At 53.6% G+C, this 25,502-nt stretch overlaps 1 protein-coding gene across 2 annotated transcripts in view; it reads right to left on the bottom strand.

Moving 5' to 3' along the window:
- UNC5B (unc-5 netrin receptor B) overlaps positions 1–23,958 on the bottom strand; it is a 59,556-nt gene extending 35,598 nt beyond the window's left edge. For both annotated transcript variants that reach the window (XM_054288376.1, XM_054288377.1), the window contains exon 1: positions 23,863–23,958. In XM_054288376.1, coding sequence (XP_054144351.1) covers positions 23,863–23,938 — 76 coding nt within the window. In that variant the 5' untranslated portion in view covers positions 23,939–23,958. The remainder of the gene's footprint in view (positions 1–23,862) is intronic.
- Between the last annotated feature and the right edge of the window lie 1,544 nt (positions 23,959–25,502).

The following is a 25,502-nucleotide window of genomic DNA, read 5'->3' as shown; positions in this document are numbered from 1 at the left end:
AGCAGTGCAGGATACCCTGGTCCAGGGCTCTGAGCATCCCCTGAGCACCACAGGAACCTCTGAGCATTAAGGATGCCCTAAACAGTGCAAGGAATATTGATCCAGGACTGATCAATATTGATGCCTGATCCAGGGCTCTGAATATTGCAGGGCTCCCTCCCAAAGAGGGCTCTGAGCATCTCAGGACACCCCCTGAGCATTGCAGAACATCCCTTGAACAGGGTTAAGGGCTAAAGCAGATGCAGAGAGTGAAACAGCTGTGCAGACCACCTGAGAAAGAAAAAAGAAAGTGAAAACACTTGAAATAAATGTATTTGTACTTGAATCAGGTTAAAAAAGGAGTCAGAAATGGTATAACAATAGGGCTTTGAGCATAAAGGATGCCCTGAGCAGTGCAGGATACCCTGGTCCAGGGCTCTGAGCACCACAGGCCAGCCCTGAGAAAGGCTCTGAGCAATAAAGGATGCCCTGAGAATTTCAGGATTCTGTGGTCCAGGGCTCTGAGCACCACAGGCCAGCCCTGAGAAAGGTTCTCCCCCATGCCCAGAGCTGGGGAGCCTGGGGAGGCTGCAGGGCTGATGTTTGGGAAGGCTCCAGCAGGGCTGTGAGGGAGGAGAGCTGGCTCGGCAGGATCAGCCCCGGCTCTCCTCACTGGGAATTCCCCACAGCTTCCCTCTGCACCCGCCCACGGCCAACAGGGTGCTCTGGGGGAAGGAAAGGGGCTGCAAGAGACCCCACAGAGCCCTCAGACAGCAAGGGAAGGTGTGGTGGAAAGAGCAGTGACGCTCAGGAGCAGTGTGCATCACAGCAGGAATCACTTCTGTCTCCTCCGTGCAATTCCAGCTGCATTTCCAGGCAGGAAATGCAAACAGCCACCTGGAGCAATGCCACTGATCCTTCACTGCTGCACCAAACTCCTGGCAAGCCAGCTTCCCTCAGCTCCTCAGACAGGCTGGGATCCCCCAGCTCACCAGAGAGCCCCAGAGCACCCTCAGCTCTCCCTAGAACATTCCCTCAGGCACAGCCCAGGATTAGCACTTGGGGCATTCCAGTGGGGAGGATTAAAGCTGGTCCAAGGCTGGACCACGCTGCAGAAGGAGCAGCAGCTGGCTGCACAACATCTGGCACTGCTGCTCTTTTACTGCACGTGGCACTGCTGAGGGCCACCGAGGACACTGCTGGTGGCCCAGGCGTCCCACAAGGACAGGAAGGACAAGGACACATCACTTGGGCCATGCTGGCAGCTGGCCTGAGTGTGGAGCACCTCCCCTTGGAAGAGCACAGACACGATGCAGGGGATTTGGGGAAGCATTAGGGATGAGGATGGGAGAAAAACAGGGAGGAAAGAAAATAATCACAGAACAGTTTGGTTTGGAAGGGACCTTAAAGATCATCTCATTCCACCCCTCTGCCAAGGGCAGGGACACCTTCCCCTGAAATACCAGAGGAGGAAGGACACTGTTTGGAAAGGGAAACAAGCAAGGCACATTAAAGGAAAAAAATTATCCAGCAGGCTGGCAAGGTTAGAAAAGCAAACACACACTGGGACACGGAAGGATAGAGAGACCTAATTAAAGAAGCCTCACCCAGAACACGCCACCAGCAAAAAGCATCTGATGTGTCAGGGACACAGAGGGATGCTGCGTGTCCCATGCCGTGTCACTGCACAGCCTGCAGCCAAGGGCACGGCTCCCAAAGCCCTGAGCCACTGCAGCACAAGGCTCAGCATTGTGCCTCCTCTTTTCTGCTCATTTCTGCACCAGCTGATGCCCACCTGTAGGCTTTTTTGTGTGCTGTCACCTCAAACCAGCTACACGAGAAAGCTCCAGCATCAGGAGCTGCCCAGAAGAGCCAGACCCCACTGCAGGATGAACCTTTCCCCATCTTTGCAGCTGAATTTGGCCCAGCCCGGGGGCAGCCAGGGCTCCTGGAGGTGTCTGAACACATCCAGGCTGTCAGGGAGAGCGGGGTGATGCACAGGAACCCACCGGAGCCAGGCAGCCTGTTCCCACCATCCCTCACACGTGCTCTTTCTCTCAGATTCCCAGCCTAAATAAGGCTTTGGGGAGGAAATTAATGAACAGCAAAGCTGATTACAAAGAACAATACAATGACTCAATCTGTTTCTTTTACCTCAATTGTATAAAGCTTTTACATTTATGAAGGTTTCTCTCGGTACACAATGAAACAGCCCTCTGAGGGAAGCCGTAATGGCCCTGGAGACTTTTTGAACAAGACTGGACAAAACACCGCCGGAACAATCCCAAAGGAAGGACCAGATGATCTAACAGGTCTTTTGCATCCTTAATTCCTCACCCTTTTCTTTCTCCTGCCGGTTCAGGCAGTTCAGGCGTGGGGGTTTTTAAGCTGCTGCTAATTAGATGTTAATGCGGGAGCGGCTGCGTGCAGGAGAAACACCGGGGCCCTAAATGACAACGAGATCACAGGGACGAGGGTCCTTATTCTCAGCATGGAAAATCCCCCTCTGGAAGCAAAACAGGCCCTAAAATGCTGGCATCCTTTCCACACCAGGGCGGATTGCTCCTGCACCCACCAGCAGCCCCCTGGCACTCGTGGGGTCACATCGGTGCCAGCCCTGCATCTCCTCCCCCTCTGTCCCCACATCAGGATCCCCAAAGTTGTTTTGCATGTCTAGGGACAAAGGCAAAACCCCACAATGGAAACAACCTGACTTCGGTTCAGTCCTAACAGCAACCAGCTCTCCTGGCTGCCCACGCAGAGCACCTCCCAGGAGAAGGCAATGGGCAGCAGCTCAGGAGTTCAAACTGCCTGGGTTCTGTAAGCTACAAACATAAACCTCATTCTGCAGACATCAGCACCCATTTCTCCTGAAGACCCTCACCCATCGAGTTGTTTGCAGCACCCATCTTTCCAATTGTGAAAAATGCGAATTTTATGATTGGCTTTTCGCAAATATTCAAATGAATATTATATGGGTTATATTAGAAAGTTATGCTGTATTCATTCTCTTAAGTAGTGTGTTAAATATAGTTTTAGGATACAACATAATGTTAAAATAGAAACTATGCTATGTAAGATACTTTTTTTAAGAGAAGACTCGCACCAGATAACAGCCACAGGACACCCAAATCTTTCAGAGAAAGAGAATTTATTGCTCCATTATCAAGTTCTTCCCACCCTGCTCAGCCCTGAAGACTCAGTCAGGATCCAGAGGAAGAAGCTGACACTGCCCAGACAGAATCCTGTGTTTGAATGGAATTTATGCATCATGGATGAGGTGTAGGAGTATGCAACAGGCTGTTGCTTTTAAGGGTTAATCCTCTGTTAACGTGGGGCCTTTTTCAGGCTTATTTTGCCCAGAAAGAGGTACCCAGACTGTCTGTAACTCTTTGTTTCTGCTGTCTCCTATTGTCCTAATCCAAATTGTCCAAATTATTATTACTCTAATTATATTATTATTTTCATAACCATTTTATTAAACTTGTAAAAATTTTAAAAACAAGTGATTGGCGGTGTTCACACAATCCTGCTCCACTGGAGCACCTTCATACCTCGAGGTCCACAAGGAAAACCAAGAAGAGATGGGGAGCCTTAAGGGGATGGCAGTGGGATGTTGTGGGGTCAGAGCCCCACAGCAGCAGCCCTATGGGCAGGGACCTCCCTCCCTCCCTGCAGCCCCAGCTCCTGAGCCCAGCCATGACAGGAACAAAAGCCACTGCTCAGAGACACATTTACGACCCTCCGAGAGGGAGCCCGCTGACAGCTTAACGAGCTTTTTGTTTTTCAAGTAGTGGTTTTATATTTACGACCTGAAAGGGAAAGATGCAAGTAGGCAGGGAGGATCTGGGGCTATCTGCTCCTTCTGCTCCTGACCCGATGCTGTCCAAGCCACATCCAAGCCCTTCCGGAAAGCCATAAAAAACGATTGCATTTCAGCTTTTCTCCCCTCCTTCTTTCTCTCTCCCCTCCACTAAAACCAAAAAAAAAGCACCTTTTTTTTGGTGGTGCTCACTTCTTGTTAATGTTCACCCCGAGGAGAAGCATCAAATATTAATGCAGGAAGCTTCAGAGAGCTCACAGCGGAAACCAGAGGCCCCATGTGTTGGGGAGTGTCCCAGTGCATGTGAGATCCCACCAGTTCATCGCCAAGGCCTGGCTCTTTAATGCTGGGAAGGAAGGAGGAGGCCAGAAGCTGGGTTTTTACGAGCACCAGGGATCACATTCCTGGGATATCAGCCCAGAGTTACACTTAGAGAAGGAAAAAAACTTTAGGAAATAAAGCCCCAAACCCCACCACCCTTCCCCAGGATGCTGCACTGTTATTTATAAGCTTAAGAGTGAAAAGAGAGGGCAAAACTCCCTGGGTTTGTTGAGTTTGCTTTTTGGGTTTTTTTATCCCCAGCATTAGCACAGCAGAGAAATGCCTTTGGGCTGCAAGAGCATTCCAGCCACCAGCAGGAAGATAAGGCTCTTCCCTGGCCTCCAGATTCCTTGGCAGAGAGGAGACACATGGGGTTTAATTGCACACAGACAGAGATGCCACAGCCCTGACACCAACAGGATAAGAGCTTTTGTCCCATGGAGGGCTCACCCTGCTGATAAAGACCCTGCCCTGAGCCCCTAAACCCAGAAGGGACCTTGGCTGAAGAGCTGCAGGGGACTGGTGAGGAACGTGGGAGGCCCAGATGTGCAATGCAACATCTGGAAGGAGAAGAGGCAGCGTCCCATGGACACAGGTGATGTTGGACACACATGTCCCCCTCCCCCAGGGCAGAAAAGCACCCCCATGTGCTTGGTGGTGACATCTTTGTGCCCAAATGCTGAGACTCAATGACCTCTGATGGCTTTCCCAAGCTGCAGAGCTGTGTCCAGCTCTGGGGCCTCCAGCACAAGGAGGACTTGGAGCTGCTGGAGCCAGTCCAGAGGAGGCCAAGGAGATGCTCCAAGGGCTGGAGAACCTCTGCAAGGAGCCGGGCTGGGAGAGCTGTGGGTGACACGGAGAGGAGAAGGCTCCAGGGAGAGCTCAGAGCTCCTTCCAGTGTCTAAAAGGGCTCCAGGAGAGCTGGAGAGAGATTTTGGACAAGGGTCTGGAGGAACAGGACAATGGGAAATGGCTTCCCACTGCCAGAGACCAGGGTTAGATTGGATATTAGGGAGAAATGTTTCCCTGTAGGGTGGGCAGGCCCTGGCACAGGGTGCCCAGAGAAGCTGTGGCTGCCCCTGGATCCCTGCAAGTGTCCAAGGCCAGGTTGGACAGGGCTTGGAGCCACCTGGGATAGGGGAAGGTGTCCTTGCCCATGGTTTTAAGCTTTACAATCCCTTCGGACTCAAATTATTCAGTGATTTTGTGAACCCAGCTGCTAAGCTTGGGACGGCTTTCCCTCGTCGTCGTCCCCCCCCCCCCCATCCCCACACAAGCACACTGTGTGAGGCCCCAGCAGCCCGGGTGCACAAAAAAAAAAAAAAAAAAAAAAAGGAAAGGAAAGGAAAAGGCTTTTAAGTGGGCTGGAAGAGCAGGGCAGCCCCCTCCCCACTCCCCTTCCCCACTTATCGCTGCCCGGGGCTCTGCCCGGCGCCTGCCGATAATCAGGGAGTGCATTGAAACCCCGGCGCCAGACTGGATCCTTATCTCCTCCCGAGCAGGAATGCGGCATGGGGGCAGGAGGAGGAGGAGGGGGAGGAAGAGCCCCCTCCCCTGGCCCCTGCCCGCAGCGAGCAGAGCCGGGGAGGGCCGGGGGGACTGAGGGGTGCACGGGGCTCAGGGCCCAGCCCCGGCTCCCGGCAAGGCCCGAGGGGTCGGAAGCGCCCCCGCCTTGCGCAAGGGCCGGTAATTATCCCCGGGGATAATGACTCTGCTTCATTAGCCCACAGAGCCGGGAGCCCGGCTGGCAATGCCCCAGGCAGGAGCCGGGGGGACGCGGGGCGACAGCCGGGACAGCCCCGTCCTCTCCACCCAAAAAGAGCTCGGAGTGCTCATTTCACAATTAGGAACCCAAAAGTTTGCCCTCGGTGGCTGTGAAGCATCGCACAGTGTACCCCATGCCGGACAGCATCCCTCAGCTTCATCCCGGTCAGGGGCAGCCCCTCGGGGAAGGACTCCTGATGATCTCAGCCCAAAAGATGCCGGGTGAGAGCTGAGAGCCGCTCCCAAACCAGCCCGAGCGCTCAGGGCTCGGCCTGGGGACCCTCGCAGTCCCTCCTGTGGGATGGGAGCCCAGCGCCTTCCTCCCTGGCGAGGACACCCCAGAGCCTTCCTCCCTGGCGAGGACACCCCAGCGCCTTCCTCCCTGGCGAGGACACCCCAGAGCCTTCCTCCCTGGCGAGGAGGGCCCCAGGCTCTGCTCTGAGGAGGAGGAAGGCAGGCTCCTCTGAGCATGAGGGCGGCGGGCTCTGCTCTGAGGAGGAGGAAGGCAGGCTCTGCTCAGCCCCCGGCTCTGCAGCTGCCCGGGGCTCATCCCCATCCCCAACAGGACCGACAGGAACTTCCAGCCAGCCCACATCAGCGGCGAGGAGGGGAGAGGAGCAGAGACACAGCCAAGCTCCCTCCAGGTGGGACAGGAGCCGCGGCTCCAGCCTGGCGCTTCCTCAGCTCCCCCCCGGCATGAGGGCTGCATGTTCTTAACACCCAAAAAAGAGCTCGGAGTGTTCATTTTCACAATTAGCAATCCAAAAGTTTGCCCTCAGTGGCTGTGAAGCATCGCACAGTGTACCCCAAGCCGGACAGCATCCCCCAGCTTCATCCCCGAGCCTCTCAGGGAAGGAGTCCTGATGCCATCAGAGCCTCAGGGAATTCGCAGCCAATTAAGGGGATATTTTAAAAAATCATAATGAGGGGCTAATGAAGTTTAGAAGCTGCCGACAGCAGCCATATGCCTCAAATATGCTGGGTACAGTCGGTGCCTAGGTAATGCAACTGCAGGTATCAGCTCGCCTAATTAGCTACCAGAAGAAAGTCTAATTTAAAACAAAGCTCTTATTTTATTTATTTGCTGACAGCAGCAGAGCAATTCCCTCCAGCATGAAGTGAAAGCAAACACACTGCCCTCAAAATAAACCACCACGGGCTTTTTAATTTTATCCTCCAACAAGTGTTCCCTGGTTAGTCCTCGGCAAGGGAGGGGCAGGGGGGAAATAAAAAAACCCCAAACAACAACAACAAAAAGCCAACCTGCACTTCCATTAGCATTACAGAGGGCTTGCAAAGACAGCTCCCCACTTGTCACCTCCCTGCCACAGAAAACAGCGACCACTGGGACTCATCTGCTGTGCATGGAAAAGTGCCTTTAATAAAACGTCCCTGAGGAAATGTGTGTCCTCCCTCTCCTATCCTCATTTGGGGTGATGATCCCACATTTGGGTGGTACAATCTCCCTGATTTGTCCAGTTGGTCCAGACCCACTGTTGAGAGGTGTAGGTGACCCACACAAGCCAAGACTCCCGACCCTTCCCATCCCTTCCCTTCCTTCACCTCCGGATGCATCAAGAAGCAAACGTGGGGAGGGGAAAGGGAAATCCTAGAAGCTCAGAGAGAGTGCAGGGCCACTGTGATTTTATTTAGTATCTTTATTTATTGAAGTGCTTTAAATAGATATGGATTGACTCTCCCGGCTCTGGCAATTACAGCTTGAAAGGGGAGCTGCAGGCAGCTCCTGGATTAATGCACACGAGGCTGCTTCCATGGATGCTCAGCATCCCACTCCATGTGGGACCTCCTCCTGTCTTCCAGACTTCACCTGGGGCCTCTGCATCCCCCTCCACAACGTCCTGGTGCTTCCACAGCTCCACATCCACATCAAACCCTCTTCACCGCCACCCTCAATCAACTCCACAGCCAAGAACGAGCCACCAGCTCCACCCTTGTCACCTCCCTCACAGGGTCCAAGCCCATCTGAGCAATCAGGGATTCATTCTTTCCTACCAGCAGCCATTTCTGGGTTTATGAAAGCACAAAGAGGCATTGCAAGCCTTTATGGACAACACTGGCTGGGCCCTGCATTTTTCTTCCCACTGATTAAAGTAATAATGCTCAGTTAAGGAGCAAGTTTAAAAAAAAATCACACCGTTTTTAGGCAGCTGGGAGAGAGGAGGAAAATCTATTGCAGTGGCCCTGAACAAGCACTTCCCCAGGGCTTTGAGGCAGAAAACTTATCAGACATTGCTCTGATAACATATTCAGCCTGAACCATTAGTCTTGGGCATTAAAAAGGTGTAATAAAAGGTGCCCCTAACTGCAGACTGAGTCAGGAGGGGAAAATGGGGTTAAAACCCCACAAAGGCTGGGGGCAGGAGCAGCTCTGGGGCTTGGGGGCATCCCCAGCACACACCTGTGATGCTGGCAGTGGGCACCCGCCTCCTGCCACTCCAGTGCCCAGGGACAGTTTGTGTCCTGCATGTTTAAAGCTGCAGAGGAGTGGGAAAATCAGCATCCACAGCACCAGGAGGCTGCTGAAAGATTTCCCCAGGGCCAGCATCCTCAATCATCCTCAACAATGTATTTTCTCATTCTGGCCTCATCTGGATCCCCTCAATCCCAATACCCATCTTACAACACCTTTCCCTCCACAAACACAGCTCCTTTTCTTCCCTGTAACTCCAAACCAGCCCTTTGTCCCGGGCACAAAGAGCTGTCAGGTTTCTGCTGTGGGTTTTTCCCTGCTCTGCTTTCCCATCCAGCTTTTTTGGGGAATGCCAGAGCCCAAAGCAAGCCAGCTGTGACCTGTGGCTACTTTAAGAAAATTATCTGCACTGGAATTTTCTCCACACCTCCTGCAATGATGGGGGTGACAACAGGGCCTTAGAGGGGTCCCCTTTCTCCTTAGCAACCACCCACTCACCTCCTAAATCCCACACACATCACCCAACCTGGGGAAGCCAAACAACACAAAATAAGCTGGGAACATCCCCCATCCTGCTTCCAAACTGTCTTAAAACAGTCAAGTTAGTTATCCTTGAGGGAAAAATAAATTAAATCCATGTTTTTGAATGGCTTAGTCCCCCTCATGCGTGGATGGGAAGCTCATGGCAGGAGCAAGGAGCAAGCACAAAGCTGATTTTGTGAGCTCCTATCCCAGTGCCTCAGGGTCCCAAGCCTCCCAAGCACACCCCAGGCTCCAGTCAAACCACCCAAAAACCCAAAAACCAACAGCCCACCAGCTCCACTGCTGTCCCCACAGATGCTGAAGGTCCCAAAGGTGGCCAGAGACAGGGTCCACCCTCAGCTGGGCACTTGATCCCAGCATCACCCAGCCCAAGCCACTGCTTCCTCCCTCCTTGCCTCCCTCCCTCGCTCCAAGGCTGGTTTTCCAGGCAAAACAAGGCTGGGAGTTACTCAGGCAGCATGTGACATGACCACCAGAAGGAGGGCATTGCATTACTGCAGCTAAAACTGGATCCTGCTTTCTATTGTCTATTCTTTTGTAGTGATGGGAAGAAAGAGCTGCTGCTCTGTAATCAGGCCTCTTCTGGCTGCTTCCCTGCTTTTAGGGCCAAGCAGGATAATGCCACGTTGCTTTCATGTGGCAAGAGAAGCTTATAAACAACACTATTACACTGCTGTACCGCTGAAATTAAAGCCTGCTCGGAGCCTCAGTCCCTCCCACAGGCAGCCTGCTCTGCCTCGGACTTCATTTCTTCTCCCCAAGTTCTCTGCAGTCCAGGGAACAGACTGAATCTGGGCCTGAATAAGCACTGGTGAAATTCAGTGTCTCCCAAAATGATGTGCATTACCTATTTCTGAAAAGAGGAGTAATTCCTTCCAGCTTTTGCTAATGTGCTCTCGGCAAACACTCGTTTCTTGTTTTCCCTCACAGCACAGCAGCTCCAGATCACAGTTCACCCCAAAAGTGGATGAAAGTCCTCTTTTTGATTCAAAGTGATTGAGATTTACCCCCACCCCACACCCCATAAAAATTCAGATTCTGAGCTCACCCATACACATCGAGCCTAAAACCTCCAGAGTGGATTCACTCAGCCAGAAATGATCTCAGCTGTGAAAAATCACAAGGGGCAGTCACTTTCTCAGCAGTCTCAAAATAGAGGTTGTTTTTCTTTTTTTTTTTTAAATCAAAAGAGATGCCATCTCTCTGAATTATCTGCAATAAACATCCTGGTGCTGGAAGAAAGCGCACTTCAGCTTTCCTAGCTCCAGGTTCTCGTCTCTACCAGCTCCTTGAGAACCTCCTCCTGCTTTTCCAAGCCTTCTCCTGAACTGCATCAAGAGCCTGTCTCTGAAATGAACGTGGTTTAAAACCCAGGGGACTCTGCAATATTGTCTGCAATAGGACAAGGACTCCTTTCATCACCCATCCTCCCTCAGGTTCAGCTCCTCTTGGATTGCAGCATCTCCTGGACAGCTGGAGTGTCCCAAACCCAGTGAGGCAAGAGCCAGGCTTATTGTGGCACTGCCCAAGGGACAAACACCAGCCAGACCAAACCCTGGGGACTCCCTGAGCACCTGCAGGAGCAGCTGAAACCACCTCAGTGGAGGATGCTCTTCCCCCCACCATCCTTCCTCTTGGTGCTCCATTTTCGGAGGGGCCAGGAACTGCTGCTCCCCAAACCCATGAAAACCAAAGCTGCAGGATAATCCTGGCCCACGAGTCTGTGACAACCCAAACTCCTCCAGCCTCTGGGCCCCGTGGTTGCCATCAGTGCCCCTCATCCCACGTGCCAGGTGATTTCTTCCAGAGGTGGAAGGAGGCCTCCCCACCTCTCCCTGCTGACCCAGGCGTGGGATGCTCCTCTGCTGCTTCCCCTTCCATCTCAAACGCCATTAGCAAAGGATCATTTCCTTCAGATTAAGGTCACCTGCCAACGAGTGCCTCTTGCCATGCCCTGAGAGTGGCCTTCAGCACTTCCCTCACCTTGCCTAAGGTTTTTCCAGCATTTTCCTCAATCCTTCACTGATTTCCAGGTGCCCCATCTCTGCTCATACACCGTGGTCCCCCAAGCAGCAGAGCAAAGCCTGTTTCCCATGGATGTGCTGCTCCAAATCCTCCCTCCCACATGGCATTTGTGTTCCCCAATAGTAGGTGGCAAGTGTTATGCTGTTGATGTTTTGGGGTTGGTTTTTTTTTTAAAGTGGGATATTAATAGATCCCTCTCACTGGCCAACCACGCTAGATAAAAACTTTATTGCTAATTTCCTAATCAGACAGGCACTTAATTACGAGACATCTTCTTCTGAGTCAGAGGGAGAGGGATGCAGACATGCAAACAGCACGGCAGATAAGGAAAAAAAAAAAAGTCTGGGGTTTTTTTTAGGAAATGAAGCTAAAAAAAGAAACTTCCCCCCCTTCCCAAACAAACAAGCAACAAAAAATAATCCAGCAAGGCCAAAGATAAATCCATGGGGATTTTTGGCGTTTTAGGCACAGGAGCTCCCCTTGGGTCAGGGGACAAGGTGGTGCAGAGGGGCTGGATCCCACGGGGGTCACAGCAGAGCCTCCCTCCCCCTGTGTCCCACATACAGCACAGTCCCCACGGGCTGTGAGCAGATGGTTTCCAAGCTGACAGGTTGCAAACAGCTCCGTGGAGCCGGCTGGGGAATCAGATATTGTCTCCATGCCTTTAGTCTGGGGAACAAAAGAGATCTCCCAGCTCAAAAAGTTTACTGAGAGACCTCGGTGCTTCTCCTGCTTCTGGGTTTCTTTTTCAAAGCACTTTCAGCCAGCTCAGATTGCTCAGGTCTGATGCCTGTACGACTCTACAAGCTGCCTGCACATAACTTTTTCCACTTTGACTTTCCTCTCTGTAGCTGGAAAGAGACCACAAGGACAGCCTTGGTGCAGGGCACATCACCCTTGCTTTTCCAGCGAGCTGCAGGCACTCCCTTTCTGGCAGAAATTTCTTCCTTCGACTTCCCATCAAACCTGTACACACCATGAACTCAGGACAACCCAGACAAGCTTCTTCCCAGCATTATCTAGAGGAGCCCCAAGGCTTGGAAACGGCCCTGGAGACCCCAGTGCAAAACACACAGGACAGCAGAGTGCCAGGAATGGGACCCAAATCATCTTTTAGGGAGGGTTTATTTTATAAAACCATCCTTGAGCAGGCCATGCTGGATCCCCCCCACACCTACAGGGATGCAAAGCCCAGCCAAACTGCAGGATTCCGGCTCCTTTGGCTTCCCTGCTGGTTTCAGCTCTGCAACTCGACCCTGGGCGGAACATATGGTTTGAATTCTCCCCCCTAAACTTTCCACAGGCTCCTTCCCCCGCCTCCCCGTGGCACACAAACCCCAGCCCTTGTTCTCTGTGAGCAGGGAATGGTGCTGGCAGCCCTTGCCATCCATCCCTCGCCGAGGGAAGGGGAGAGGCTGCACTAAAACCCCTCGGCCGAGACTGCTAAGTGGGCTCTGCTGTTCCGTGCAGGGGTCATTAACAGCCCGGCTGGAGCGTCCCCTTCCTCCCAGCCAGGCCATAAATACTGAGGAAAACACAGCCAGTGGAGAGGGAAAGGCAGGGGGGAGCAGCGCAGCAAGAACTCGCTCGACATGGGGACATTTTCCTTCCCCAGCCAGCCTGGGAACACTGGGGTCCTGTTGGTTTTCCCAGCTTTTACAGAGATGGGGAAACTGAGACATGTTTTAAAAGATTTTATTTTACCACACCACTATTACTTCTAACACCAATCACCTGTATTTTTACCCCGCATCATCCCACTACAACACATCTTTCACAATTTTAATTCTCTAAAATATCTGTTTGTCCTGGTTTAGTATTCAGTTTAATATTTTAGCTTAGTATTTAGTATTTAGTTTCATATTTTTACAAAGCCATATTTTAAAACTTATTAAAACTTATTTCTTATTCAATCCCTCGCTCAACATCATCTCTATTCCATAACCTTCCTAAGTCAACACACTTTATCTCAATGCTTACATACAAATGTACAAGACTGTGTAAGCTTTCTATCAAATTTTAAAAATTCTTTACAAATCCATTTCTCACAGGGCCCCACATCCAACCTCATCCCTCTGCACGAGCCAGAAACAGCATCCTTTAGGATGCAGGAATGGTGAACAGGTCCAGAAATGCTCAGAGGGGTTAAGCAGCAACTTCACCTTCTCTTTTCCCCTTCCTGCATTCAAAAAATCATCTTTTATTTTCCTCTTAGGCAGTTTTCATCTAATTTTCTGCTCCATCCAGCAGGCAGGCTTTCCCCCCTCAAAATGACTGTGGCAGCCTAAGCTGGTCTTTGCTGAGCCAGAAGCCTGATCCAGCAGGAAGCAGCAAGTGGGATTCTTATGGAGCATTACCCTGCCTCTCCAAAAAGACAGGCATCACCTTCTCCCAGCCCACGGGGCTGGGTGGAGTTAAAAATCCACCCAAAGGGGCCTTGTAGCCCCTTCTTGCTCCCAGTGTCCTCAAAGCACCGCGCTGGAGAGGAGCCCTGGGAGGGCTGTGGGACGGACAGACGGACGGACGGATGGATGGATGCCCCTGGCCAAAACAGCGGCGGCTGTGATGGAAACCAGAAGCCTTGTGGTCTATGAGCCTGACAGCCTTCCCAAGGCATGCAGAGCATTGCTGGCACACCTGCATGTCCCAGGCAAAAAAACAACCCCAAATCCTCTGAACTGGTGAATTTCAGCAGCACAGGACCAGCAAGCCCCACAGCTCCTCGGAGCCGAGCACAGCACGGATTCCTCTGAGCGGGTATTAAGAACCACACTTGAAAAAGGCAGAAAAGCCATCTATTTTTGACCTGCTCTGTGTTTAGGACCGGTGTGACTCAAGGTTTTAGCTGAAGAGAGCTGAACCTGTGGCTTCCCCTGCTCCCTATCCCGGAGGATCCCTCCCCGTCAGCTGCGACCCCATCGGCAAAGCCGGCGTGTGGGTTTTTCCATCCCCGGCAGGACCGGCCCCAACACGCCCCACACTCCCGGGGTTTTGCTATAAACTACAAAGGAACCTGCCCAATTCGCCCCGGTTTGCATAACCAGTTTATCCCAAGCATTTGTTTTAAAAGCTCAGCTCTGGTTAGTCACTGCTCAGCCCAAGCAAAACCCAACCCTCTTCTCGGCTTTTGGATCTTGCTTTTCCAGCTTTGGGCACAGCCAGCATTTTTATCTTGGTGTATAAATTTTAGAACTATGAAATAAGTGCCTTGATGCCTTGTTTTATATATACACACACGTATATATCATATGTATTTTATATATATCAGGGTATCCAAAGGATCCACAAGCCAGGATAGGGATTAGCCACGAGGCTCTAAGTCCTTAAATCCAAACTGAGTCATTCACCAGTAGCAAACCATAAAGCAGAGACACACATGGGGGAAAAAAAAGAAAAGAGGGAATGAAAAGGGGGAGGAAAAGAGTTTTATAGCCCTTGGCAGCCCACACCCCACTCCATCACACTCAGGATCCCAGTCACCCGAGCAGCTCCCCAGCCAAATCCCCTCTCCTGTAACAAATCCCGTTAGCGCCGACGCCGGAGCGCGGAAGGAGGCACTTGCTGCAGAAAAGCAGCCAAAATGATGTGCAGGGGAATCAGACATCCTGCAGGAAAACCTGCTTCCACAACTGAGTCAGCACCTCCTCCTAAAGACAGGGGAGGATGGCAGGAACTGCAGGCCTGGGGGACGTGCTTGGATGGAGCTGGCAGGGGAGCCCCAAGTGCCGCCTCCTCTTGCTTTTTCCAGCCCAGAGGGGCCCCAGGAATGACAATATGCACCCAGCAGTGACACCACGTCACCAAATGCCCCAAAACACAGACTGATGGAACTCAGGGGAAAGCCCAGGGAGCAGGGTAGGGATGCCACAGCCCCAGCCAGGAGCTGGGAGCTCTAGGAACAGCTTAATCCCACCTAATTCAGATTTCCAGCAATGCTTGACCCACTCTGTGAAGATGCCCCCCAGCCAGGGCCCAGACAGCAGAAGAGACAGGACATTTAAGCTTCTCCAAGATAAGCTGGCAGAGAAAACCCTTCCATGAACCCCTTCTCCAGCTCAGCGACCCAGACCGCTGATTACTTCTAATTGCTGTGTAATTGGACTCTGGGAGCCGTGCTTTCATTTTAAGCCTGTCTCTACATTTCACATCTGTCAAAGGGGGAAGAAAAACCTTCAAAAGTAATATTCCAGTGCAGGAACACCGTAGCACCCTCCAGCAACTGCCAAACCAGCCGTGGCAGCGGGGAGGCAAGGGCTGCACCCCTTGTTTGGGATAAACAGGGGTGGAGGGAGGCGCTGGGATCCCACAGCTGGGCAGCGGCCACCCCAAAGGCAGCAGCGGCCCCGGGGCAGAGAGCAGGGCCACACTGCAGGATCCTCCCTGAGACCAGCACTAGTTACTGCCCTGGCTTGCAGGGCCCTGCAAAGCCCTCAGAGATGCCCCTCCAGGTGAGGGCGGGGACGCTTGTTCGGCTCCACGGACGAAACGAAAAGCAGGCGGCAGACCGCAATTTTTTTTCCTCTCTCTCTCTCTTTCTTTTTTTTTTTTTTTTTTTTTTTTTTTTTTTTTTGTTGTTGTTTTAAATAGCAACCACGTTCTGGCTGCTGGAAAACACCCTCCCTTCTGTTCTCCAAGCCAACCCAAACAGATGGAGCCAATAAGGCAGCCGGGTGATGGCGTGGGATGGGGACGGCCCATGGGGGAGAGCAGCCCCTGCTCACAGACCCCAAAAGGGGCAACCAGACCCCCTGAAGATGGGAGGGAAGCACAGCCCATCAACTCAGTGGAAGAACTTTGCTTCATCCATCTCCGCTAAACCCTCCAAAGCCCTGGTATGAATCATGGAAGTTAAAAAACACCTTCAGGATCACCGAGTCCAACCTTTGGCTGAACACCACCTTGTCAGCAATGGGATTATTCTCCATCCCAATTGCTCCAGTCCTCCAGCTAGCAGTCAGCAGGAATTACAGTTCCCAGACACCATGAGAGTCCACTGGAGGGTCAGTGAAACCAAGTCTTCACCTCATGCCTTCAGCCACTGCTGTGGATGCCCTCATGCGTGCCCTGAACCTCACAGCCTGGAGAGCTCTGAGGGCACTGCTGCAACCCAGGCGTGTCCCTCCTCCCAGGAATGTGTCCTGAGGAATTCCTGGGCTCTGCAACCTCCTGCCTAAGGAGAACTCCCACGCTGCACAGTGCAGCACAACCCTTCTAATAGCCTCACACCTCTGCAAGCCACCCGACAGGGAAGCCTGGATTTGGCTGGCAATGTCCCATCCCTCCATCCTGCATCCGCCTCAGGAGGGGCAGGTACACCCAGGAGTACACCCAGCCCAAACTGACCCGTTTTAGTGGCTAAATGGGACCTGTAGAGGCGTTTAAACGCTGTTCATATGGCAAAGGGGGCAAGCAGGGGTCACTTCCATGGCAGTGGCAGCCCCTGGGGAGGACAGGAGCCCCACAGAAGGAAACACTCACAAAGCAACAGCAGGACAAAGTCTGGGTGCACAGAACCTTGCTCTCACCTCCCATCACTGAAGAGCCACCACATCTCCCTCCATACAGCTCCATCAGGGAGGGATGCCTGGTGAGGAGCACCAGGGTGCCTTCCAGGAAGGAGCACTCCCCATCTCCCACCCACACTTTACCTGCACAGCCTTTGGCTCAACACATCAAGGTGTGCTGCACCTCATCCCTAGCACAAGACAAAGCACCCAAAAATGATGTCACATGCAGCAACATCAGCTCCAAGAGCACTTCCCCACCTCCAGAGAAGCTTTTTCCACTCCCCACACCGCTTTCTAGCATTCTGTACCATCCTGTACCTGCAGGGATGCTCAGCTGATGCCCCCAGCATCATTCCCACAGAGCCCCCAAGCCCACCCATCTCGGATGTCCTGGGCTCTCCCTGCATTCAAGAGGGAGGCAGATGGATCTAATAGGCATTAAACGTCCCAAAATGAGATTTTCCACGCTCTTTCAAAGGGAAACAATCCCCCAGCTCTCGCACTGGGTGCAGGCTTGTGAAGGAGGGGAGCAAAGGTTATTCATGGGGTCTTGAAGCAAACCACACTGGCAGGACCCCCAGGAAGCAGGAGAGGTGCCGGGATGTGACTTTTGTGTCTGGCTCTGCCACAACAGGGCTGACAGCCTGTGCTCACAGCCCTGGGGATTCCAGCTGGGAAGGGATCACTCGTGGTACAAAGCCCTTTTCCTCCTCCTTTGCTATTCCCAAAAGATGTGGGAATAACTTGGGGAGAGAAGCGAGGGCAGCTGTGCTGTAGTGTGTGTGTGCACAAGGTATCGCACAAAACGCTCCCCAAATCCACAAGGTCTTCTTGCTTTCCTGAAGGGACTTGCTCCCCTGGAGAAAGGGACAGCCCAGACCTTGAATTCCAGGACAGAAAAGCTCTGCTCACTTCTATATTACTACTCTTCAGTAATAATATAAATAGTGAGTGTCTCAACTTGTGTCCTTCACCTCCCAGGGTATAAAAAACAACAACAAACAACACAACACACCAGCACTGCCTTGAACTTACATAGCAAGCAAGGCCAAACAGGAAAAATAGCTCAAAACCGTTTGATTTTTAAATGCTGGGGGACTGTGTCAGCCACATCCACCCAGATCAAGCAGTGGGATGCAGCTCCTGATTTATATTTCCCTTGGATAAACACAAGTGCCATGGTCACAGGATAATTTTGGGCCTCCAGTGCCACTGCCATCCCCATGCTCATACCCCACGTGGCTTCACAGCCATTCCCAAGGCTTGGGACCTGGTGATTCCTCCTCATTGCAGCAAGGAATTAGCTGAAAAGGGGATGTTTCACTAAACACGTGAGAGTTTGCCATCAATCCCCAGCAGAAAGGGGCTGAAACATAAGAAGAGAGGACACCGAGGCCTCCAAGGATGCTCCAGCCCGGCAGGCAGGGGAAGGAGCCTGGCACAGCCCATGGAAGCAGAGCTCACACACCACATAAACACATTTTATTCCTCTCACGCTGTAGGACACCCTGCCTGTGCTGAGCATGGTGGTGACACGGGGCTTGCTTTGCTTTCATCCTTCTTCCCTTTCTCCACAGAGGAAGATCGGGCTGCCTGCAGAAACACAAACTTGTCACCACTGTCCCTTGACCAGGACACCCCCCCAGCCATCAGGAGTTTGGTTTAAAGCTTACAGCTCCAACACCCCCCCAGTTACACCAGTCAGGGAAGAGGCCCAGGTGTTCCCCACCAGCCCAGGTGTTTCACTACACGCCTGACCCAGCTACACCCCACCTGTGTGGGTCTGGGGGAGCCCTCTGGAACGGGGATCAGCCTCCCTAAGAGTGGGAGAAGCCAGCCCAGGCAGGAGGGAGCAGAGGAGACCTGGGCTGAGGCAGGGAGGGACTTGCAGGAGATTAAAGGCAGAGTGCAGGACACGCTGGAGCAAGCCCCGTGCTAAATAATTCCTGCTTCCCTTCCCTTTCCTCGTTTTCCAGCATGGCTTCACCCAGCTTTTCCCAGCCTGGCTGCCGTTTGATCTCTGCCTTTCCCTCAGCAGAGGTGCTGAGCCCAATAAAAATTAAAAAAATTTTTAAAAAAGAGGTTGAGCCCCTTTAAAAAAAAAAAAAAAAAGGCAAATAGGAGAGGGATGGAAGAAAAAAATCCCCTAAAAATCCAAGCTCAGCAAACACGTGGTTGCTACCAGCCCAGCCCAGCGGTTTGGGATGGGGAATGGGCTCCGGAGGAGGAGGAGGAGGAGGAGGAGGAGGAGACGGCAGCAGCAGCAGCAGCAGCTCTTCCCCTGGCTGAGGAGCAGGTCTGGGGCTGCCAGCCCAGCACATTCCTGTGCCGTGAGTCAGGCCTCGGAAAAACCAGGAGGCTTCAAAAATGATTCCCGGTGCAGCAGCCTTGGGGATGCTTTGCTCTGGGCTGCCCCGTCTGAGGGCAGAAATGCTTTATTTATTTACCCCAGCTGGGACCCTGAGGAACAGCATCACCCTCTGTGCAGGGAGAAGAACACAGCGAGCCCACACTCCTGAAGTGAGATTTTTACTGAGTAAAAATGCAGCCAGGCCTGCAGGGATGGAGAGGGAGGATTCATGGAGGGTTCCTGAGGGGGCTCAGCCAGCCAGGCCTCCGGGCTGCCACCGAGACAGGTCCTGGGGAGGGACCTCACCACCATGCTCAGCAGAGGCAGGGTGTCCTACAGCCTGAGAGGAATAAAATGTGTTTGTGTGGTGTGTGAGCTCTGCATCCCACCTTCCCATGGGCTGTGCCAGGCCTCCTTCCCCTGCCTGCCTGGCTGGAGCATCCTTGGAGGCCTCGGTGTCTTCTCTCCTCGTGTTTCAGCCCCTCTCTGCTGGGGACTGATGGCCAAATTCTTACTTGTTTAATGAAAGTCTGGTGTGAAAGCAGATATCAGAGCAGCTTTCTGGGCTTTCTTTGCCTCTCCCAAGCCAGAGCTGCTCATTCCCAGCCCCAGTGCAGGTCACAGGATTTGCTCCGGCGTAGTGTGAGGGCAGACATCACTTGGAAGCTGCTGGTTCACTCATTCTGGGACACCACAAAGGCTCTGCTTTTTGGATACACAGCTCACACTACATTTCCTTAAGCTCTAGCAGAGCCAGGGAAGGATTGCCCAGGCTCCCTTCAGCCCAAGGTGAGGGATCACTCAAGCTCCCCTCAGCCCAGGGTGAATTCCCAGCCCCAGTGCAGGTCACACAGGATTTGCTCCAGCCTAGTATGAAGGGAGACATCACTCAGAAACTGCTGGTTCACCACAAAGGCTCTGTTTTTGGTGATACAGCTCACACAACATTTCCTTAAGCTCTGGCAGAGCCAGGGAAGGATCACCCAGGCTCCCCTCAGCCCAGGGTGAATTCCCAGCCCCAGTGCAGGTCACAGGATTTGCTCTGGCCTAGTGTGAGGGGAGACATCACTCAGAAGCTGCTGGTTCACCACAAAGGCTCTGTTTTTGGGTGATACAGCTCACACAATGTTTCATTAAGCTCTGGCAGAGCCAGGGAAGGATCACTCAGGCTCCCCTCAGCCCAGGGTGAACAGAAGGGAGTCACAGACTGGTTTGGGTTGGAGGGACCTTAAAGTTCATCTAATTTCAGCCCCACTGCCACAGACAGGGACACCTTGCTCTGGACAAGGACCCAATCCCACCTGGCCTTGAACACTTCCAGGAGGGATATCTTAAGGAGATTGATCCCTCCTGGAAGTGTTCAGCAGACCCAGATCCCCTGCACAGAGCCCAGCATCCCAAGGGCCAGGGCTGTGTCAGCTCGGTGCCACCACCGTGCTGTGACTCACAGGCAGGGGTGGCTTGCACAATACAACTGATTACAGCAAATTACAGCTTTGTACATTATGGAAAACCAAAATTGGAGCCAGTGGGCCTCCAACTGCCACGGATGAGCTGATGGCAGCCACTGCAGGCTCAGGCATCCCTTGCACCCCTGTTAATCCCTCCTTCCCATGGGTGGGATGGCAGGAAGGGGGCAGAGGGAATGGGCTGATGATTTATCTCCCCCCCCACCAAGGCCTCCCAGGAAATGTTTTCACTCGCATTAGCATCACTAAAGCTGGGAAGATCTAAATGAGTAGGAAACAGCAGGAACTTGTGGCTTTATGGCACCAACATCTGCTATAATGAACTCCTCAGACTCCACACAGCCCCTCTGTCCTCACCTCACAGCATTCCTGGCCTGGCACTGGCCTGCCAGCCTGGCTTTGCCCAGCTCAGGACTCTTCCAAAACACCACAGGGCTGCCAGGATTATCCCAATGGGAGGGAGAAAGCCATGGGGATGCCACTGCTGGAAATGGAAGGGAAGCAGAGCTCCTTGCAGCATTTGGCTCACTTAACTGACCCAAAATACAGATCTGGTTTTTACATATTTGTATATATATAATTCCTGTTGGATTAGGACAGGGATGGAAAGGGAATCAGCATCTACAGCACCTCAGGGACCCAGGGGACCCTACAGAGATGAAGGACACAGCTGAACCGTCCAAGCTCCTTACAAGGTCAGCTTTTGCTTTCTAAGCAGAGTAAAGGCAAGCTGGATTTCCTCCCTGCCCCCTACAACTACCATTTCCAAGTGATTCTGCCCCCTCCAAAGCAGTCTTTTTCTATTTCTCTCCTATTTTTGTTGCTGTTGTTCCAGTATTTCCCTCTGCTGCTACCACGCACAGAGAGCACCGGCTTCTAAAGGAGAGAGAGAGGGCCCCACAACAAAGCAGCTGAAGGAGGAGATAAAAAACCCCAAGCAGATCCTTCCACACACCCCTGTCCTCAAGCCTCCACCTCCAAAGGGCAGGATTTGATAGGCAACAGGTCCAGGAGCATTATTTCTTCCCCAGCCATCTGCTCAGGCTGGCAGCAGCAGGCAGGCAGCCTCCTGCCACCCATGTCCCCATGCTGCTGCGGGACAGCAGTGCTGCTATCCCCCCTCCACCCCCTGCCCTGGGTGTTCTCCTGCTGCTGGCAGCGCAGAAGGATGGAAGGATGCTCCTTCAGCAGGATGACAGCTGCCCAAAAACACCTTTATCAGCCGAGTCCCCACCTCCAGCATCACCCTCTGGGTTTCAGCTGCCTTCCTGCAGCCTCTGTGCAGCCCCACGGGGAAAGACCCTCGAGCAAGCTCCAAATCCTCACCCCAAATTGTTTTCCTACCCAGAGGAGCAGGATGAAGCCTGCAGAGCAGCCTGGCAGGCAAAGCCCCAGGCTGAGGGACACGCTGGGAGCTGGGTTCCCTCACCCAGCAGCGCTCCTGGGGATGGATGAGTGGACCAGATGCTTTCTGGCTTTCAAACCCCATCCAAAACCACACTTCTACCCCCACACTGCAAAACCCGACACAAACAACATGTGCATTCTTTGTTATTGAAAGAGAAAATTGTTTTCTGGGTGAAAACAGTTCTGGGTGAAAACAATTCTGGGTAAAAACAATTCTGGGTAAAAACAATTCTGCCTCTCCCTAAAAGCCAGGCAAGGATGGGGAAGGGAGTGGATGATCACCAGGGCTGAGCACCCATCTCAGCTCCCTCCTCTGCACCATCACATGCCACCACTACACAACTCTCCTGGAGAAACACTAATTATAGCTCTCCGGCTAAAAACTTTATTATACACACATGTACATATGCCAGATTAGCAGCACGGTGCCTTGAGAGAGCTCCCCAGACTCAAACTGAGCCAGGTGGGTCAGGTTGAACTTGTTTTTTTCCTTCTCCGTTCCCTCCCTCCCTCTCTCCCTCCCTCCTGCCCAGTTTTATTTCAACCCCTGCATGAACTTGGCTCGCACAGAGGACAGAGCCGGGCATGAACACAGTGATATCCCCCCCAGCTCCCCTCAGCATCCACGGGAAGCTTGGCTAAACCCTGGCCAACAGCAGCCTGGTTAATCCAGCCTGGCTAATCCAGCCTGGCTCATCCAGGCTTCCCAAAGCCCCGGCGCTGTGCAGAGCGCCCGGGTCGCTCGCTGTCCATCCCCACGGCACCGCTGCCAGCTCTCGAACCTCTCCCTTGCCACCGAGGCAGAGAGTTCCTTCTGGCAGGAGGACGCTGCCGCAGCAAGGTCCGGGCCCCTGGAGAAGTCAATAGTGCCGTTCCTGTTCCCCATTTGCCGAAACACACTGGATCTTTGTGCGGCGGAGGCGGAAAAAATATTAATCTAATTAGACTCCCTCCCTGAAAAATTCCTCGTCACCTTAATTACGCTTCAGAAAAGAAGGCTTGGTTCATTTTCCTAGAAAATCAGCTCGTCAGGAGACGCTTTCAACTCCTTAACAAGAGCGATCTGTGCTTCGCGACGCGTCCTCAAACCCTCGCAGCCGGGAGCTGCGGGCAGCGACACATCCCGAATTCCCGGCGGGATAACGACCTTGCCCGACACGCTCACGGGCTCTGCCAGCCTCCGAAAAAACCATCAGACTTTACAGGGCTGCCCTTCCGAGCTCTGCACTCGAGCACACCTTTTTACGCGCGGAGAATAAACGCGGGCGGCTGTGCTCTGCCACCGCCGGAGGATGACAAAGGACAAAGTGCCGAGGATGTCCAGGAGTTGAGGAGTGGATGTAGGGGGGGAAAATACGGAGGAAAGGCTGAGTTTGATGTCAGGAGTCCTAACGAGAGAGGGCAGCAGGAGAGACGTGCCTCTGTTTCTCGTCTGTGGCAGGGATTGCTAACGGAAGGGCTGGATTTAAGTGCATCTCAATCACAAGATTGGGCTGCGCACAGGAAACTTTGAACAGCCATAGGGAAAAGACCACTCGGCTGCCCGGCCATCAATCGCTCAGCTTATAAAAATGCAGATTTAATAATAATAATAATAATCAGTAAAAAAAAGAAAATATTAAAAAATCCAGGCTGAATAGTTACTTATTTGACCTGCCGGGGAAATCACAGCCGGCGCTACTACAAAACAGGGCTGGGTTTGTTTTGCTTTTGCCAAGAAAAATAAATATATATATATATATACACACAGAGAGAGAGAGAAATATAAGGAAGCGGCACGGCGAGGCGGGCAGGGAGCGGCGCTGGCAGCTCGCATCGCCCGGAGCATCTCCCCCGGAGCGGGGAGCGCTGCCAGCAGCCCCGTATCCCCGCGGAGCATCCCCGCGGAGAGGGGAGCGCTGCCAGCCCCGTATCCCCGCGGAGCATCGGAGCGGGGAGCGCTGCCAGCAGCCCCGTATCCCCGCGGAGCATCCCCCCGGAGCGGGGAGCGCTGCCAGCCCCGCATCCCCCGCGGAGCATCCCCCCGGAGCGGGGAGCGCTGCCACCCAGCGCATCATCCCCCCCGGACCGGAGCATCCCCCTGCCAGCATCATCCTCCCCTGGAGCATCCCCCCGCCACCTTTACATTAAAGAAATAAAAACACCAACTCGGCGTCCTAAAGCCGGGCACCTCAACCGCAGCGAACTTTTTAGGGGGGATGCCGGCCACCCCAGAGCCCCCCAAAGTTGTGCCCCCCCCTTACCTGCGGCGGCCAGCGCCCGGCGGAGCAGCAGCGCGGGGAGGAAGAAGGAGAGGAGGAGGAGGGAGGGCGGCGGCATGGCGGCGGCAGCGGGATCGGCGGCGGCACCGGGAGCGGAGCGCTGCCCGCCCGCCTCGCCACACTGCCGGGCTGCCCGGCGCCGGGCGGGGCGGGCCGGGGCGGGCCGGGGCGGGCCCGGGGCGGGCTCTGCCGGCAGCGGAGCCCGGGCTCAGCCGCGCCCCGCCCGGCCCAGCCCGGGATGCGCGGGGCCGGCGCAGGCATCCCGGGGGATGGATGGATGGATTCTTGGGTGGATGGGTGGGTGGGAGCCGCCGTGCAGCGGGGCCGGCGGGCACCAGGGGGAGCCGCGCAACGCCAGCGGAGCCGGGACCCCCCCGAGCCCCCCGCGGAAATTCTGTAAGGCGTGAGAGCAGCGTCCTGCCCGCTCCTGGCGCAGCGCCGGGAGCGGGCCGGGTTGGAAGGGACTGCCAGATCATCTCCTTCCTCCAAGCCCGTCCAACCTGGCCTTGGGCACTTCCAGGGATGGGGCAGACACAGATTCTCTGGGCAACCTGTGCCAGGGCCTTACCTCCCTCACACAGAACAATTCCTTTGTAATATCCACATCTAACCCTGCCCTGTTTCAGTTTGAAGCCATCCCTCTTTGTCTTTTACCACACACTCTTTTAAAAAGTCCCTCTCCATACCCCTTCCAAAAGTCCCTTCTCATACCCCTCTTCTCACGTCCCCCCGCCCCAAAAAATGGGCATTAAAATCCAGGCTGCAGGATGTACCTGCAGGAGCATAAAAATAACAGATGCAGACACACACGAGTAATAAAAGATGAAATTCACACGCTTAGGGAGGTACCCTGCAACTGCTTCTTGATATGTGGCCTTTGGGGTTTAAGGGGGGCTAATAAAAAGGATGGAGAGTGACTTTTTACTGGGGCACATAGTACAAGGACAGAGGAATGGTGTTCAGCTGAAAGAGGAGAGGTTTAGAGGAGTTGTGAGAAGGAATTTTTCCCCTGTGGGGGTGGGCAGGCCCTGGCACAGGGTGCCCAGAGAAGCTGTGGCTGCCCCTGGCAGTGTCCAAAGCCAGGCTGGACAGGACTTGGAGCAGCCTGGGATAGTGGAAGGAGTCCCTGCCCATGGCAGGGGTTTGCAACTGAATGATCTTTAAGGTCCCTTCCAACCCAAACCGTTCCACGATATGCCCAAATCTCCGTCCTTGTAAAGAATTGCAAACAACCTCTCAGCTTTGCCAGCTTTGGTGGGACTGCGATTTTCCAGCCACTGAGTCCCTCCTCAGAATGGGTTTAAACCACACCCTGGCTCAGTGGAGGAAGGGAGGGAGGCCAAAAGGACTCAGCAATGCTTTTTTGGGGGGAGAGAGAGACCCCCAAACTCAGCCAAGCCACACGCTCAGCAGTGTCCGTGCCGTCAGAGTGCCAACCAGAGCTGCTCCACGGCCGCCTAGAAATGGTTAAAACATCCTGGGAACTGCTAACTAGTTTTAATTGCTGGCAGCTGCTCAGCTCCTCGGGCTAGGGCAGCGGGGGAAGGCGCCCTGGCAGTAATTACAGCCTGTGCCTCGCTGCCAGCCCGGTGCAGCCGCGGCTTTGGCGCCGGAGCTCCGCG

Source organism: Melozone crissalis, unplaced genomic scaffold (assembly GCF_028551555.1).
Source record: "Melozone crissalis strain CALT ecotype California unplaced genomic scaffold, PUWL_Pcris_2 ptg000062l_1, whole genome shotgun sequence".
Taxonomy (NCBI): Eukaryota; Metazoa; Chordata; class Aves; order Passeriformes; family Passerellidae; genus Melozone; species Melozone crissalis.
The sequence above is the reverse complement of the archived record's forward strand: the minus strand, read 5'-3'. Positions and strand labels throughout refer to the sequence as shown.